General features: G+C 36.7%; 1 protein-coding gene across 1 annotated transcript; it reads left to right on the forward strand.

The window, feature by feature from the left end:
* Nucleotides 1-12,577: 12,577 nt before the first annotated feature.
* LOC103719103 lies at nucleotides 12,578-13,363 on the forward strand. Its single transcript, XM_008808178.3, has one exon. The coding sequence runs from the start codon at nucleotides 12,732-12,734 to the stop codon at nucleotides 13,101-13,103; it is 372 nt and encodes a 123-aa protein (XP_008806400.2). The 5' UTR covers nucleotides 12,578-12,731; the 3' UTR covers nucleotides 13,104-13,363.
* The last annotated feature ends 476 nt before the right edge of the window (nucleotides 13,364-13,839 follow it).

The raw sequence follows: 13,839 nt of genomic DNA on the forward strand, positions 1-13,839 counted from the left end.
TTGTTAAAAATTTATTAAATTAATCAACATGTTGATCCAAATCCTAATTTTTGTCCATCACTTTAGACATGCCAGAAAAATAGCAATGAGATGTGCACACGGACCGCTAGCAGCTGCTCATCACCTTGCCACCTTTCATGCCATTTTTAATTGGATCAGCCAGGCATAATAAGAGTATTACTCTCTAAATTGCTAATATCAGATTCTCAATTTTCTTTTAATTTGGCCAATGATTTTCCGAATTATTCAAAGTAACTGAACAAATCAAGAAAATTGGTAGCCCTACATTCCTTTGTTTTCAAAATGTCATAATTTTTAGTGGGTCGAATTCTTTTAGAACTGGAAGGAAAATATTCATATCTTTACCAAATTTCAAATCCTTACCACCTCTATGCTAATTGTTTTCTTGTCTTAAGACAACGTTAGTGCCCGGTTGTTTTCGAATGCCAAACTTGTGACCACAGCAAATGCAAAACCTGTACCTCTCTTTTTTGAGATTCTGACTTTTTTCTCCACACTCACCTTGTTCTCCCTCTCTGAGTCACTTATGCAAACATCAACAGTTCCCCACAACCACATAAAAAAAAAGAAGCAAAGAATGGATGGGTTTAGTATTGCTTTGAATCGCTTACAGCAACCACCGGCCCATGTTTGATAGAACTTTACTTCATATCCAAGCTGCAGACTTTATATCTGCTGGCCAGCTTACACCCTTCCACGTTCTAAAGAAGCCGGCAGAACTTTGTCGACCCACCACCTTGGTGGAGCACACTCAGCTGTTTTCACCCGTGCAGAAACCAGCTTCCCCAGCTAGCTTTGAAGTGGTGCCCACGTAAACCGGATCATGTCAGTTTTGAAAAGGAGGAGAACGTACTCCAATCAAAAGCGTAGCATATGGTTTAGTTTATATGTATGTAATAAAGAGGAGAGGATTCATGGCAAGACCTATTAACCGAGGTAAGGGAATCTAATGAAGGATACAGTCAGATAACGTGTTCAAACTTAAGAGAAAGGGTAGAATATATCTCAAGCTTTGCGCACATATCTGTAACCAGAACAATTCCCTTAAGGGTGATTTTTTTTTTTTTTTTTTTTTTTTTGCTTTGCATCAGTGGCCTCCTAAATATTGAATTTTGCATAAATATCCTCTCAAAATGGATATTTGCATGTATACCCTCGTAAAACACTTATTTTGCTAATCTACCTTTTTATCATTCTTATTTTTGCATATGTATCCACGCCATCTTACACCGTTAAAAAATTAACGGTTTCAAAATAAAATGACTAAAATACCCTTAATGGATAAATGTGCAAAAAAAACATTTATAAGGCGATTGCAATGAAGAACAAAAAATAATTTCAATATTTTATTTTATTTTTATTAAAATAAATATGATTTTTATTAATGGTGTTAGAAGAACCGTTATATTAGGAGCACCTGTGAAAAATAGTATTTTATGAGAGTACAAAAATAAATATAAATTTTAAAAAGATATTTGCACAAATGTAAATTTTTAGAAAGGTATCCATGCGAAAACAACAAAAAAAATTTCAGCTTTTGGTGCAGTTCACCTGGGAAGCTGTTGTGATTTGAGGCCAAAATATTATTTTGGACTTTTAGATATATATTAATTCAAGACAAGATTTTTAAAACTGGCACGAATAAGTAAGAAGAAAGGAGAATTGATTCTGAGTTCGGACCCCAGAAATTGGAAAAAAAAAAAACAGAAACAAAAATAAAGACCCAATTTAGCCTGATCAAAATGACTGGTTAGAAAATTGTAAAATAATATTCAAGACATTCTGATCATATCTGTGCCGGTACATCAAAATGATATATCAAAATAATCTATTGAGAAACATATCTTTGGTAGATGGTATTATGATACTCAATTATCGTATATGAGGATTTTCTCTTTACAGTTGAAATTCACGTATGTGTCATGACGGAGTTGGTGCAGTTCATGAGGGTTGGTGGCACAAGCAGCAATTCATTGTATCAAACCTATTATGAAGGAAAAATTTTAGCAATAGATTAGGTCTGCACCATTTCTTTAAGATATTTATCAAAATAACAATCAAAATAATACTTTCAAGATTAACAATTCTGAGTTAAATGTTAGACTTAATCCATATTAAGATCCCATCCAGTTGTGGCATGTACTAAGTTTAGATTTTTATATTGGCTTTGTTATAATATTCGGACAAGCCTACAAAATAGATAGAGATTCAAAAATGGATAAATGGTGCGAGTTTTGATAGTAGATTTGATTCATCGTAACTACTTGAGAGGATATAACATACTTATGTACCTTCGTCACCTCTTCTTATGGGTGAGGAAGGTTATAATTAAATTGGTATGTGCTGCACATTAGCAGAAGAGCCTAAGTTTCACACCAAGCTAATAATAGCCTTGCCGGCTTTGATTTCAACAATCGGTTAATCTGCAAGAATTTATGACTTTAGAGTTTATCTTCCTAGTCTTCTAGTTTTTTAACTTTCTGTATCAACTCTTTATTTCAGTCCTTTTACCATGCATATTGTTACCCCACCCTGACTTAGCAATCACATCAAAAGAAATAAAAAGAGATTAGATTGCTGAAGAATAGTCTCATATTGGATAGGCTAAAAACTCTAGTAATGCTTATATACTCATAGGTCAACGGTCAACTCATCTACTAGTTTAAACTTTTGAATTGAATCTTAACATGTTATGCTCCGGTTCCATCCATCCATGATTATATTCCTTGGGCACTACACGCGAGAGAGGTTGTTGAAAAATAGTCCCACATTAGAATTCCTTATTCTTTGAAGTCTGAAGCTGATAAAAACCATCATCTAAAGTTTTTTAAACATCTATTCACATCAAAGCCATAGACGTGGGTGTGTAGTAGCAAGCCCCCTCCCTCATATTCCTGCCAAAGTCACATCCAAGTGTAGGTAGAGACTAGCATATTAGGTGCGGCGAAGTTCGTTGATCGGCGAGTTTTCAACAAAATCTATCAAAATTTTTAATAGATCTGACTTGAAGAGTGAAATAAAATATAAATCCCGTTGAATCAAGACCTGCTACCCATGAATTGGGAGGCCCGTGTACTCTGAATCGTCAACTTTGACATCTGGTATCGTGGACCGAGGATTTCTAATAAATTTAAAAGAATGCTATAACCTAGTTTTTTCTTGCACGTGTTAATTTCCCTCAAAAATAGGAAGCAATGCTTAGCTGTTTAATCAGTTTAACTTGTTATAATCCATTGTAGATTACCAGTTTAATAAAATGGTTTGATTTAGATTTAAATTTTTGACCTATTTAATAAACAAATCAGATTTAGGTTGACGAATTTTGGATATATCCTATATCCGATTCGACCTGTATCTTGTCTGACCTAGCCTGTTTGCCACCCCTACGTCATAAAAACTTGCATGCGTGCCATGGAGAGGGAATACCAATTACCAAGCAAGATGAAGGAATGCGGAGTTAGATGCTCTAGACTTTTCGTGTTCACACTAGATTAGAGGGAAGAAAAATCTGTTCTCCTACTTTCCACAGTAAGCTATTTGTTAAAGGGTTCCTTTCTGTGGGCCTACTTAAAATTGTTTCATCAAATGGTTAGGTACCCTGGAACATCAACCAATTGTTTCAGCTTCACTGTGGCTAGACCAACTAACAAGGGGTACCTTTCAGCTTCACTGTGCGTACCATGAACTTGGTCCAATTGAATAGCACACCTTGTCCCAACCCACCATAGTATGTGCTTCCATAAGTTGCTGATAATTAAGCTCCTCTCATGCAATTACAAGTTTATTTCATGTACATCTTTTGTATTCCGCCCCTTATTTTCTAGTCTTACTTAGTTGGTGCTCGGGTTCTCGTTGCATGGCATATCCTTCACTAAAATAGCAGCTGTTCCTATGTAATTCTATGGTTCATAAGAATATGCAGTCTGATGAACTAAACAAGAAGTACTGTAACAATTTAAATTTTCATGAAAATTTAAAAAGTAACCATATATAGAAGTATGTGATGCTATAACACTAATATTACCCAATATTGGACCCCTTCCAAAATTGGCAGTTATTTCGTAACATAATCATAGGGATCAAATCTCATGCATCAAGGATGCAATTTTATTCGAAGACTTCAAGCATTATGGAAAAAGGTAAAAAACATTAGAATGTGGTAGAATAAACTTAATGAAAAAACCTTCTTGAATTCTCATATAAAATTATTTTCCAGTAGACTTGACTCCACAACTATAAGTTTAAAGTTTTTAAGACATTAGTCTGATTTGATCAACTGTGCAGCTCCCCTTCAAACATTTAACTCAAAAGATGATAATGTTACTGTATTTGGCTATTCTCTCATCCTGATCGATCTCAAATACAGTTCTTTAAACCTAGTTTTTGTTCGTAACATTTCCAATATACTTGTTAAAATTTTATTAAATTAATCAACATGTTGATCCAAATCCTATTTTTTGCCTATCACTTTATACGTGCCAGAAAACTAGCAATCAGATGTGCACATGCAACGCTGCTCATCACCTCGCCACCTTTTATGCCATTTTTGGGTGCCGCAAAAACATAGTAAAGATATTACTCTCTAAATTGCTAAACAATACCAAATTCTTGATTTTTTTTTATATGGCCAATGATTTTCCAAATTATTCCAAATTTGTTTTCTTTTCTTGAGAAAACGCTGATGCCAGTTGTTTTCAAAAGCCAGACTGCAGCCAATACGAAAAGCTGTGCCTTTCTCTTTTGAGATTCTGATTTTTTTCCCCGCACTTACCTTGTATGGCCTCTGAGTCGCTCATGGAGACATCAACAGTCCCCACAACCACGTATAAAAAGAAGGAAAAAGCAAACAAGGAACAAGTTTGGTATTGATTTGGGGTTCAGGTTGTATCTTTCACCGAAAGAATGATTGATCTTCTTTCACAACATCGTCTATTACTCGAAAGAATGATTGATCTTCTTTCACAACATCATCTATTACATTAGATTGCACCCCATAAAGCTCTCAAAGCATTCTGAACTCCCTCATTCATCTACATGGATCTCAAAGCGATTATTGCTCGATCCATCAGTAAATTCATGTGAAGGAGGATAAATCCATCTTCTGGGCGGAAGATATAACCACTACCTATTGCTTTGAATCTCTTCTAACAACCGCCAGTGCATGTTTGATAGAATTGTTCTTATCAAGGTCGCAGACTTTATATCTGCTGACCAACTTACACCCTTCCACACTCTAAAGAACCCGACAGAACTTTGTCGACCCACCAATAATACCGGAAACTTTGTAATTAACTTTATCTAGAAGTCACGCAAGATCTAAGATGAACAAATTTTCAATAACTTCAGAAATTTAAAACAACAAATGATAGCTAAACAATCTGACTAAATATATCTATAATGATCAAATAAGCAAACTTATTCAATTATAAAATTTTCAGTTATTCATTTGTATCAGAAAATAACATAACTAACTAATGACTCTCCACTGCTCGAACTCTATACCCAACCTAATCGAGACTATATATCATCCTACAACTCTGAAAGAAAAAAGAAAGAGGTGGTGTGACCTTACATCCAAGTAAGAATCCATTACACTCGGACTAATATAAAGAATTAAATAAAGTAAATTTAAAATAAAACTTAGCTATAAATCATATCCACATACAAGCAAAATCATAAAATCTCATACCGACTGTTCAACATAGCTCAAATAAATCTATATAGATTTACCCACATAAAAGAACATTCATCAAATATATATTTCAATCAAGAGAATATATCAAATATATCATTAATTTAATATTTTGTTTAACAATGGTTTTATATATCTTATCTTTCGTTAATATTTAGATTTATGATTAATAATTATCTTTCTGATTTAGACTATTCATGATCATGTTTTGACCCGTGACTGGTAAAAACATAATCCCACACTTCGGTCCATGATGGAAAACCATGATAGCCACATTTTAGCCTGTGATGGCAAACCAAAGTATCACAATTCGGCTCATGACTAGCAACCATAATACCCACACTTTGACCCATAGTTGCAAACTATAGTATCATGATTCGGCCTATGACTGGCAATCCATGTTATGGATAGTCCAAAACCTCTTTACACAATATTACAATCATTTAGTTTTTCTAAATAAAATATAATTTTATAGTATATTTCTTTCCAAGTCCAAAACAACCAGCGTCATATTCGGTGCAACCAAAATCATCAATATCGGATACAATAAAGAAACATATATTAATAATTTCAAATTGATAATAACACAACAATCAAATGCAAAAATCCAAATTCATCGATACATGTTACAATATATATATATATATATATAGATGATTATGGCAGGAATTATTACCTCTATCAGTGACTAACTCAATTACAACGAGTACCAATCTACTCCTCGATCTATGAACTTGGAGGCAATGTGTTCTACTCAACTCCTTTTTACCCAGGCAATTGCTCATCTGTAGAGCTAGGCCTCATCATCAAAACAATTGTAAATGTCCAAGGTCAATAGTGAAAAATTATAGAAGAATAGGTCGATGGTTGCAACTAGGACCCTTAGTCACGACGCCGATCTCTAACCCCTCCCAGGGTCGACCAAAAGCCACATAATTACTTGGACCCTCCATTGGTCCTAAGGCATCTAGAGATAGAAAGAGAAAAAGTAGAGAGAGAAAGAGTGAAGAAGAGATCAGAGCAAGAGAGAAAGTAAGAGGGGGAGAGAGATCCATAGTTCTCTTCTAAAAAGAGAGGAAGAAAGAGAGCTCTAGGGCTGACCACACTCATGGCGGCAGTGGCAATGGTAAAGGCCCTTGGCGACCAGAACATGGCCACATATAGCAATGGTGGCCGGTCTGATGGAAGAAGAAAAAGAATGGGTGAGGATATAGAGCATCAAGTTTTTGACCAAATTTGGTGGCTCACCAATGGCAAACTGGTCGTCCGCGATGGCTAAGAGACTGGGATATGAGTATGGAAGGAGGTTTAAGATTGATTCCCTTGTTCCGGCAACAAATCGATGGTGACTTGCCAAGAACAATCAATAGAAACCAAGAGGAAATTCGACGGATTTCACCAGCAGTTGGTCAAGGTTTGGCCGAGTTGATTAGAGGGAAGAGGGGTTCCTTTTATAGACAAAGTCTGGGGCTTTAGCAAGCCCTAAACTTCCCAACGCTCGATGGAATTGGGGAAGAAAACGTACTCCTTCCACGAGTCCAATTTTTCCGTTCCACGTGCGAGCCACATCAGATGGATTCTTTTCTTCAATATCGCACTGAGATTCATTTGTGCTGAAGATTCATGCTGGCTGATAGGCTAGTCAAAGGACCGGGCCCTTACACACCACCTTGGTGGGGTACAATTCTACTGTTTTTCCCGTACAAGGAGATAATATGCATACATATCTCCGTAACTTATTATAATGGGTGAGAAAGGTTACAAATTTATATGGTTATAAAACTTGTCTCATTCTGCTTGTGAGGCTTCCTCCCTAACAAGATAGGGGAGGGTAAGAGGAAAATCTAGGCATGATTCTTCTTGTTTTTTTAGTAAATTGGATGAATTAAATAATACGAGTATAGATACATTTGTGAAAATTTAAAAATAAAATATTCAAAAATTGAGTTGGAAGACGTGTTAAAGAATCCTAAAGTATAATTCTAGTATGATTGGCTACATAGTTTGCCATCTAGTCTACCGTACTATTGACTTTTTTACAAACATACGAAATCTCAATAGAGAGTCAGGCACGCATCATCTACTAGCAATCCTATAAGAGCTGATGGATTTTAGCATGAGCAGAATCATCCGATGCTAGAATCTATCCACTCATTTAGAAAGGGAAACCTAGGCATGATTCTTAGAGAGTATAAGTTTATAGAAATAAGTTTTGGTGATTAGTGTGATGCATGGTCATATTGGTGCATATGCATGATAAAGTTTCTTCTCAACGAGTTTTTATCAGATGCATGGGTCGTAGGACCTAATTTAATGCTACCAATTGCTGGATGTGGCTGGTGGCTGTCCAGGAGAGACAGAATAACCCAACGTGAGATGGTCATGGAAATGAGAAGGGAGTTGTCGACGTAAACGTAACATGTGGCTTAAATATATACATATTGATGTGGTCAAGTGAAGATCCATGGTGAAAAAGTAAAAACACCCTAGATAAAAAGAATCAAGGATTAGATTCTCAAAGAGTGAAAGTTAGGATCAGGATCAAGAACCATGTCAGATAGTTTCTACTTGGGAGAATGTTAAATGTCGGCAACTCGAAATTGATGAAGCAAGGATCGTCAAAATCTAATTAAAACCCCAACCAGCAGCTTCTGCCACTTTTTCTCCCTCTAAATCTTACTTTTTCTTATACGTACCCCAACTCTCGTAAACTCGGATTCCCCGCCTAACTTGGCTGAATTTACATTCCTACTTCTTATAATCTAAGGCAAGGATCCAGATCCAATAGCACTTTCTGTCTTTTTAAAAATCTCCCCCGTAAGCACTCTTGCCTTAAGAAGGGTTAGCTATGTTTCAAGTACTCGTTCTTGTAGCACCAAGAAAAAGGACTGCAACCCGCCTATCGAGACAAGGACTAGATGGCTCCTCATTTTTATTCAATTATGAAATGACTCATTTTGATGGAGATTTGTAGCATCATTCAAGTAAATACAGATTGAGATCTCGCCCCTATTATCTCTTATAGGCCTATAGGATCAATTGTAGAAACCTACTCCTTGAGAGAGAGTAAAACGACCCCCTGTCTGCCTCCGCTTTTGGTGTTCCTTCATAGATCTATTTTTAGAGCATATGCCTCCCATCGATCCAAATCTCATAGAAGAGTGGTGTCGGGTTCCTTCCTTTCGCCGATAGACTAGACTAGCTAATACTACTACTATGAAAAGTAAGAGCTCAAACTCCTGAGCACTACCACTACTTCTATAAAAAAAAGTTGCTTGCTTATTCTATTCTTGATAACAGGTTCACACCTAATGATTAAAAAGAAACGATTCGTTTCACAGCCCCTTTTCAGACCAGTCTGTAGCCATAGTTGGTCCCTACTGGCATCTACTACTGCCTACAGTTTTATTGCTATTGAAATTATTATTATTATTATTATTATTATTATTATGTGGAGGAGGAGGAGGAGGAGGAGGGGGGGGTGTTGTCGTTGGCAGTCACTTTACAAAATCTTACAATTATTAAGCTTATAAATGTAATCAAAGATAACAAAGTGAAAATCCATTTGTGTTTAGCTCTTGGAGGTTTGAGATGGTTGAGAGGCATTTATTTTGGATTGATGCAATACGTTGCTTTGTGATATCATATGCTGCCTAGCTAATGGATTCATTAATAACGTAAATTAAGCCTGTAAAGACAACTATGAAGCCTCTGTGAGAATATCAATCTATTGCACTAAGCTTCCTCAAAGTCAATATTGTAAAGACCTAGTTTATGCCATATTGCATTTTTAATCATAGAATTCATATTATTATATTATATGAGTCATTGATCTTGTATATATCTTTTATATAGGATAATTCAATAGACTTGAAAACATAATTTTCAAAATATTCTTGAGTTTATAGTACATAATATTGCAATAGGATGATGCAACAAAATTTGGTTTTATTACTCTGATAGGGGAAATTATCTAAAGAAGATATCAAAAAGATAAGTGTTTGGTCTCCTCCTTCCCCTTGTTGCGGGTATCAGGAGAGGGATAACTAGCATATAATTGAGTTAAGTAATCACATGGGCATGCCACTGATGTTGGATAGTGGAAAAAGAGATAGAAGAAAATGAATAATGATAGCAGCATAGGTCCAAATTCCTCGATCTTCAAGAACTTTTGCTATCATAACAAAGCCTGCTTGGAAGAAGAGGAGGTACAGCTGAGGCTACAAGTTTCTCTACTGCTATAATTAAACTAGAATTCTACTGGAAAACTAAAGCGTAGAATTTTAAAGGATAAAAGAAACAATAAATTAAGGATAAAGATAAAGATAAGTTTGGTCGTTTGATTGGCATAAGAGCCTTTTTATTTAGACTATATATATTCTAGTATTTTTACAAGATGAGGAATGACCATCTACATCCAGCGATAGCTGCCTATGTCCGGCCTTTACTTCTTTCGATAGTTTTGGTAACTAATACTAACCGTCCTCCATGATACATGTTATCATAACTATATGATTGTGTATCATCTGTCAAACCAAGAGTTTACATATAGTCATGCTCATTCGGCCTTAAGCCTATCCCAATAAGTCTTCCTTTGGCTTACCCATAATAGATCTTCTTGACCATCTCTCTCTTTACTAGGCCTCCAGAATAATGTCCCATGCTAAGATACTTTCAAGGCAACTTGGTCAGCTTCTCTATATAGTATTTGCTGCTTTAACCTCAGTTATCATTAAGATGTTTACTTGAAGCTCTATCCTCATTGTCCTGTCCTAGCCTTGCCATGTGGCTGAATGTATGTACCTCTCAAGTTCCATCACGAGTTAAAATGCGATGTAAACATTAAGGATACAAAAAGCTTTAGTTATGTTACTCTTTGAACAAAGTTGACTACTAATTAAGAAGCTTTAGGTTTAATTGTTATCAACATTCTTCAACAATGATATTATTATGATGTCATCAGAATTAATTTTTAAATAAGCCAAATTGTAGCTTTCGATGTAGGTGAAGTTTATCGTGAATGAATACTGGTGGCTCTCAAGAGAGGAAACAGTCATAGTAATGCTTCAAGTAGTAGTTATCATGCTTTTGTTCAACCTCAAACACTCTGACATTTCTCACCTTATTTAATACAATACTAGAAATTCTTGTACATAATTCATTTTGGCCTAGTTACTCATGATGGTGGGATTAAGAGGAGATGAAATAGTTCAAGTCAAGATACACTAAAGGATTGGATCTAATAGTCTTGTCGAGGCTGTATGAGAAGGTAACAAATATGTCAGACTTGTTGACCTGTTCTTTTAGAATGGAAATTTTTATCTTTAATTTGGAAAGAAAAAGGTATACCGAATGGCCATTTATTTGAGAGTGAGATGGTTGTTGTAGGGTTTTCTTTGAGTGAGGTTTTTGTAGGGTTTTCCATCTCAAAGAAGAAGAAGAAAAAGAAGAAGGTGACATGTTTAAGAATTTTCCAGTCAAAAATAATGTGATTAGGTGCTTTTACAACTATTCAAGAGCTTTTCACCACCAAGAAATGTTGGACCAAATTCAGGTATGCAACAAAACCTGTAATTTCATGTTTTAGAATGAACTTCTAGATGTCATGTCCTTTAACTTAAGCCTTAATTTAGATTCCCTTAGTTAATATTCTTTATATCTAGTCAATCTACTTATAATTTACACCAATAGCATTTATGGTAATTTATTTATTCTACTATATGTCTTAAAACCCTTATCCATAGGATCATGGAATCAAGGAGATGGATAAAGTTGGAACTAATACAAGTTCTAAGATGGACAGAATATGGGCTTTATCCAAGTTTAGTGTTTCACAACCTTTCCATGAGGTAGAACATATGGCAACATATACTGTTAGACTTGGTTGTTGATATCGTAACAATGTAAAATATTGTACCATGGACAGCATCAGTTGTTTCATATATGTTATTGCTTGAAGTTGTTACCATCATTAGATTCTTTTTTCAGCCAATGCACATAACAAGATTGAGTTAATTAGCAATAATTAACAATTATCAACCTAAGTAGATGGAAGGGTACGACCACTAATAGGCAACTTCCTTTTAATAATTATAGTCATAGAAATGCTCATAACATTTACAGATATATAGGTATGGTTGGCGTACTATTGTTATATTTTTTGTAAAAGAAGGTTTGTTGTGCTCTTAAACAACAATATTGACATGATAATAAAAATGATAATATACAAGATAGTTCATTAGATTATATAATAAATTTTATGTTGTTATAAGGTTGCAGTTGGCGAATTATATATATATTTAAGAAATCTTTTGTTAAATAGACGGGAACGGTGACGTGGTGCTACCAAATGCCAACCCACACTTCATCAAAGTTTCCCAAAAATATAGTATTAATTAAAGATAAATTAATAACGCTTAATAAATTATAAGTTAAGCATGGGGAAGGCGCACGGCGCGTGAAGGTGGGGCAAACCCGTCGGGAATGAAAGATTCCCTCGCGGAGCCGCGTTCACACTTGTCCCACGGCGACCCCACGGAAAAGATTCCCCCGGGAACCGCGTTCACACGACGTCGGACCGCCAACCCCGGGCCGGGCCCACGAATGACCGCTGGCGTTTCCGTGGTCGCTCTTAAAGACCCACCCTTTCGGTGTGCGGAGACACCGGAGAGATGACGTCGGCAAGGTGGTGCTGACTTGTTCTCCCTGGTTTGATTCCACGTGGACATGAGGATGCCATCAGACGTGGCACGTAGATAGGTCTGACCCTTTCTCTTTTGTGTAGAAAGCGCCCACCGCTCCTTCTCGCACGTATCCCTCGTCAAAAGTCCCCTAAAGCCACCCCTATATATATATATATATATATTAAGTCGCTACTCCATTGGTGGATCCTCTTATTCTCTTGCATTCTAACACCAAGGAAACCCAAAGAAAAGAGAGGCAAATTAAGAAGAAAGGAGGGAAGATCTTAGGCTTTTTGTTGTTTCTTTCTCTTGAGAAGAAAGGAAAAGAGATCGAGATGGGGAATTGCATCGACCACCAGAAGGCGGCGACGTGGGTGGACGACGACGACGACGACGACGACTGGGAGTCGGCTGAGGGTGCCATGCATTATTCGAGAAAGGAGAAGGCTCGAGAGGTGGTGGTGGACAAGGAGAAGGGATTGCTTGAGGGGAAAGGAGGGGTGGCGTCGACCGAAGTGAAGGTGAAAATTAGCAAGAAGCAGCTGGAGGAGCTGCTACAAAGAGTTGAGGGCAAAGGGTTGCCAATCCAGCAGGTCTTGACAGATCTATTGAGCCTGGGTGAGGTTGCTCTTCAAGAACGCACACAGCACTGGAGACCGGCCCTACAAAGTATACCAGAGTCTCCTGAGCAGAAATGGATGGTATAGGCTAGCTTCATGATGTTGCTGATGATGATGATGCTGATGATAATTTTCTCCTTTTTTTTTTTATCTCATCGTGTATTATTTTGGACTTAGGTGGCATCCTTTTAACCCCATTTCTCCTTAGAGTGTTAGCTAGTTTGTATATTTTAGGCTAGGTAATGTATGGAGGAGGAATGGAGCTCCTTTTTTCTGGCCTTTTGGCCCTGTCGATTGTATACATACCCGTTGAGCACATATATTATCACATATGATTAGGTCCTCTCTCTCTCTCTCTCTCTCTCTCTCTCTCTCTCTCTCTCTCTCTCTTTCTCTCTCTCTTTCCTCTTTCCTTGCTCATGAGGGATCCAAAAGAGAACAACTTTTGTTTGATAGGGGTAGCAAAGTGGGTGGCGGACAGGGAAGCCATGATCCAATAATTCCACTATTGAGGGAGATCATTTGGGTGGTGGACTGCCACCACTAAAGCCAATAGCAAGGGTATCAGATCATGACTTCGTCTAAGTTTCATGGGGGCCCGCACCTAATACAACACGGCTGTGGTGGCATCCGCCACCGGCAAGAGTTGTTGACCAACCACCAAATTTTTGCAAGCGGGAAATATATTTTTGATGGCCATATTACAAATCATATTTCTTCTTTGTTCAGAACAAGACAGCAAATTTTGGAAGAAATTTTGGAACAAATTTGCACACAAGATCAAACTGAATATTGGTTTTGCATTAGATATTTTTTTTGTGCC

Source organism: Phoenix dactylifera, chromosome 11 (assembly GCF_009389715.1).
Source record: "Phoenix dactylifera cultivar Barhee BC4 chromosome 11, palm_55x_up_171113_PBpolish2nd_filt_p, whole genome shotgun sequence".
NCBI lineage: Eukaryota > Viridiplantae > Streptophyta > Magnoliopsida > Arecales > Arecaceae > Phoenix > Phoenix dactylifera.

Excerpts from the sequence above, each read along its gene's own strand:
- LOC103719103 (XM_008808178.3), top strand. The coding sequence starts at position 12,732 with ATGGGGAATTGCATCGACCACCAGAAGGCGGCGACGTGGGTGGACGAC.